The sequence below is a fragment of the Cyprinodon variegatus genome, unplaced genomic scaffold (assembly GCF_000732505.1).
Source record: "Cyprinodon variegatus isolate N-32 unplaced genomic scaffold, C_variegatus-1.0 Scaffold1055, whole genome shotgun sequence".
In the NCBI taxonomy this organism is placed as follows: domain Eukaryota; kingdom Metazoa; phylum Chordata; class Actinopteri; order Cyprinodontiformes; family Cyprinodontidae; genus Cyprinodon; species Cyprinodon variegatus.
Genome location: NW_015151508.1, coordinates 53567 through 58420, shown reverse-complemented (window position 1 = coordinate 58420; position 4854 = coordinate 53567). Strand labels below are relative to the sequence as shown.

General features: G+C 36.9%; 1 protein-coding gene across 1 annotated transcript; it reads left to right on the top strand.

Moving 5' to 3' along the window:
• Positions 1-2275: 2275 nt before the first annotated feature.
• On the top strand, positions 2276-4802 carry LOC107101112 (extracellular matrix protein 1-like). The gene is made up of 3 exons (XM_015399882.1): positions 2276-2395; positions 2560-2810; positions 4189-4802. The coding sequence occupies exons 1-3, from the start codon at positions 2323-2325 to the stop codon at positions 4390-4392; spliced, it is 528 nt and encodes a 175-aa protein (XP_015255368.1). The 5' UTR covers positions 2276-2322; the 3' UTR covers positions 4393-4802.
• The last annotated feature ends 52 nt before the right edge of the window (positions 4803-4854 follow it).

Here is a 4854-nt window from a genome sequence, read left to right as displayed (position 1 = left end):
CTCAAAACGGTTTGATCTGTCTGGTTTTTTATGCGGAATCGTCCATTAGATTCTAAGAACAGCCTGAAAAATGGGAATTATCTAAATGACAGCAGGTGTGTGGATGAAATACAGCTAAGAGCAGAAAAATTAGGTTTCATTATTTGAAAAACCACTAAACAAGCTTAAAACAGAGTTAATCAAACTTTTGCTCTGTTTTAATGAAGAAGTATTGACACCTATCAAGAAGTCTTTGTATCTAAACATTTCCAGTTAAGTGTCCAAAAAACTTTAAAAAAGTTCGAAATCAAACCACTGGACTTTGTTTTCCAAGTTTGAAGATGCTTCACTTCCCATCCAGGAAGCTTTTTCAATTCAAAATGTCTGGATTAGCGATGAGTTCCAAGCTTTATAGAGTAGCCCAACAAAGCCTTGTTATGGCTTAGAAAACATGCAGTTTGAACCAAAAACAGGTCCACTGATTAGTAATGGGGAGTCGTTAAGGTCTTTGCTGGCCTGCAAAACCAGATACTGGTCTATGTCTCTGAAAGGGGGGTCGTTAGGGGGGATTGTTGGCCTGGCTGAACGGGACGAGATGTACTGGTTCCGCTGCATGGCGATGAGGAATGAGATGATAGCGGGAGGGAATCAACTCTATTCTTGCGTTGTAGGTTTTTGAGAGCTGAAACCTGATTCCACCCCCTCTATTTAAGGTTTGTGTTTCTCTCTAAATGGCTTCCTTTACACTCCTTTCAAACCACCTGTCTTCTTTGTCCAAAATGTGGACAGTCCGGTCCTCAAAAGAATTACCTTTGTCCATAAGGTGTAGATGTACCACTGAGTTTTGTTCGAAGCCTGTCTGTGTTGGACCATGTGTCTGTAGAGAGGTTGTTTGGTTTCTCAAATATAAAGATCAGAGCGTTCCTCACTGCACTGAACTGCAGACACCACTCTGCTCATCTTAGGTCTGGGGGTTTTGTCTTTAGGATGCACTAGTCACTGTTTAAGGGTCTTGTTTGGTTTGAAATGTACTAAGATTTTGTGTTTGGAGAAAATCCTCTTGAGTTTGTCAGAGACTCCAGCAACATAAGGGATGGCAATGTTTTTTCATTTAATCTTCTAACTGTTATGTTCTGCTGCGTTTCTTTTTGTCCTTACTGATTTGAAAAACGTCCAGTTTGGGTATCCACCGGTTTGGAGAGCATCTTTGATATGTTTCTGTTCTTTGTGCTTACCTTCTGTTTTAGGTTCTTAACTTTTTAAACTTTTTATAGAATGACTACTATCTGGATGGATTAGAATGCTCCTAAGCATAGTTACATTTCCGATCCACCTTTCGTTCCATTTTCTTAATCATTTTTTTTTTTATGTTATCAATCACTTTATCCTTTTTAAATATATAATCCTCTCATTTTAATGGGTCTCTTTTTTCTCTTTAACAATTTTTTTTGCCACTGCAATGTGCTTTTCTTTTTCCTGTTAAAATGTAGTTTTTCTCTCCACTGTCACTACATGCATGCTCAGTGGGAGGAATTGCAGAAAGTCAAGGAGTCCTCGCAATCAGCTAGTTTTCCTTGGATAGAAATATTTTTAACAATATGATTGCGTTACCTGCATAGATAAACGTAATGTTTTCTAATTGCAACTTTTCTCTGTGTGAGTCTCTCCAGGTTGAATTTTCACAGAAGCTATCACAACAAGTCACCAAAAACAAGCCAAAAAGATCTGAAAACTATTTCCCGGTGGAATAAGTCTTATTCTCAGCCGAAACATTTTGATGAAGGGTTATAAATCAAGTAAAAACTGCATTAAAGCATGAACCCATTTTGCTTTGTGTTAACCAGTCAGATGGCTGTTTGTATTTATTGGAAATGAGGTCTATTTTCTTGGTCCCCTTTGAACCACCTGGTTATCCACAAAACACTACAGCCACACCAAGAATTACAATGACAAACCATTGTCTGCAAATGCAGGTTTTCCTTTTAAGTGTCTTACAATATTATTTGATCTGCTGTAGCTGAATCTTGTTTATATCATCTGGAATTTCAAAATCAACCTTGAAAAACACATATAAAAACTGCTGAAATTTAGACTTCTGTTGTTGTTTTTTTTGGTTTTTTTTATCTTCAGCTTCCAGCAACACGTTGCCTCCCCCGCCCCACCTTGTACTGGAACCACATTGACTTAGTCACAACACTCCCACTTTAACCTTCCACATATTTCCTCCTGCGCACACATCCCTCTCCCATATCCTTATAAATTGGACAGGGATCCCATTATAGACCGATCTTGAGGGAAACCTGTTTCACCAGACTTCGTCCAGCTACGCAACACTTCACAGCCATGACTTTAACAGGATGCCCCATTGGCTTTTTGATGATGACAATCATAGCTCTTCTGGGTTGTCACCATGGAGGTAATCTGTTTACGACTTCTTAATGATTTTAAATTAATTCAATCTATACAGCCTTAAGTCATTGTTTTTTTATTTTATGGAGTCCTGGCCAAGAGGGAGCAAAATTACACATTAAACAGAAATACATTTACATTACGTTTTGTATCTTATCTTCTGTTTCTTAGAGACCAAGAGAAACTCCCAGACTCCTGTGCAAGTCCCATTCCCACCTGCTGTGCCTCATGCTGGGAATATCAATGCCATATGCCAGAACAGCCATTGTCGTCAGAGATACCCTCCTAGCTACTTCCCTCGGTCTGGTGTGAGCCATCTCCGCCGCCGTGGAACGGCCATAAACCGCCTGGAGTCATGGTACAGTTTGTGCTGTAGCAGTTTTTCTGCTGAAGAAGAAAAACTGTGCTGTCTACAACAAGCTGTAAGTACCAGAAGAACGGGGCAGAGATCAGTTTATGAAAGAAGTTCTCTGTGATCTTACTTCATATGTGTTTACTTATCAAATGAGCGTTATTGTTGTTTTTGTCTTACATTAATTTCATAGTAACTATTTTAAAGCCAGACTGGTTATTTTCTTTTACTCAGCAGTCTGTAATGTCCTTGAACTCTACTGGTTCAAAAGGGAATGTTTTACACCATTAAAACTGTCTCCATCTAATAAAAAAGGTCTGAGGCATGTCTTCTGACATGATATCCAACAAAAAACTAATAGCCACACCAAAATGATACATCAGATTCTACGGAAATCCTTTAGTCAGTGCTAAACTGTATTCCTAACTTTATATTAAGTTGCTAAATTTCATAGATTTGCCTGAATCTGATCTTAAAGCAGTTCTGATCTGCTTTAGGATCAGATTCAGTGCGGTTGTCCGTCCTGCGTACAGGCATAACTTTATTATCCTTCGAGAAGAGGAAAGATTTTTTTTTTATGTTTGAATTCTCCAAAGTTCTTTAAGATTCCCAGAAAGTCTTATAAGCTTTTGAATGTAATCATTTTTAAAAGATTTTAGGAAAATCCAGTAATTTGCAAGCAAAATATAAAAGATTGGATGCTGAAGATGTCTTGATATTACTACATATATGGCAGATAAAGCATGAATAGACCCCCAATAAAATCGTTCTTTCTTTAAGCCACTTCTGGTGATTTAAAGGGTTTGTTTAGTGCGGATAAACGAGTTCAGCTTTGATCACTGATTTGTATTTTCAAAAAGGGTATAAAATTCAATCCACATTTTCTTTTAAAATAAAACAAAAGGGTACAACTCTTCAATTTAACATTATGGTGTGTTGACATATTGTTACACAAGCATAACATAACTGTGGTCAAACCTTAGTTTAATAAATGTGGAGATAGACAAAAGTAAACCTAATCTGGGCAGAATTATAACCTTTTCTTTCAGATGCTCGTGTATCCCTTCACTACTCTGGGCAATAAGCCATATTGCTTATATAAAATCCACCTCTGTCATTGTGCTCAATATTACTAGCATTCAAATTAAAGTTTGTAAATATGTGTCAAATAACTCTTGAGTTAATTTGACATTTTTACTTCAAGGCTATCAATTCTATTTTTTTAACAAAAAAAACTTGAATGCAAATTAATTCCAGGTGCCTTAAAAAAATATAGTTTTTATTTTTTTCAAAATAGGTACACAAAGTGTGACAAAATAATATATATATATATTCAGGAGATGATAAAAAACAATTACTAAAGAAAGAATACTTCTAGATTTTCTTGATGACCGAAAGCCTTAAAAGCTGACTTCAGCAACACTGATTTTATTTAATTTTATTCACAGTGGAAACAAGCCCTGACTCGGTTCTGTGTGGAAGAATTTTCCACCATGACGTTGGCGTACAACTGCTGTGAGAACACAGGAGAAGACCGATGGAGATGCTTCATCGGGCGGCTTGAGAAGCCAGATTACAGCTGTGTTCCAGGCTACACTGCTCCAAGCATGGCCTCAGAGCCAGGATTCACTTATGACCAGAGCGCATGCTAAATGTGACAGATTATATATATGTCTCTCATTCTGACTCCTAGAATAGAGGGAAACCTAACAGCCTAGAGCAAATATTACTACATATCTTCATTTTGTTTTTGTCCAAGGCAGTCAGACGTAGAAAGTAGACGCTGTTTTGAATGTTCTGTAATTAAGAGAGTGGCTGAGCTACTTTTTTCTATGTTTAAACATTTATCATGCTTTTTTTTTATACATATATACCAAATTTAAAGAAGTACAGTAATTTTCAAGCTTATTATTCCAGGTTTTGAAAATGATCCTTTCATTAATCTCACAGTTCTTTGTGTCTTAAACACACACTGAAAACATAGTCACCTCTTCAAAGGCACATGTTTTGGTTCAAGTGGAGTTTCTGTAAAGGCTTTGGTAGACTGATGGCTAGATTTTATTTGAATGTATAATGCAAATGTAATCCATTAGTAGGACAGTTTTAAAAATCGG

Bases quoted from the DNA above. Each gene is read 5' to 3' on its own strand.
- LOC107101112 (XM_015399882.1), top strand. From the start codon at position 2,323: ATGACTTTAACAGGATGCCCCATTGGCTTTTTGATGATGACAATCATA. The intron at 2,396-2,559 runs GTAATCTGTTTA...TCTGTTTCTTAG, and splicing joins TCTGGGTTGTCACCATGGAG to AGACCAAGAGAAACTCCCAG. The intron at 2,811-4,188 runs GTAAGTACCAGA...TTTTATTCACAG, and splicing joins TGTGCTGTCTACAACAAGCT to TGGAAACAAGCCCTGACTCG.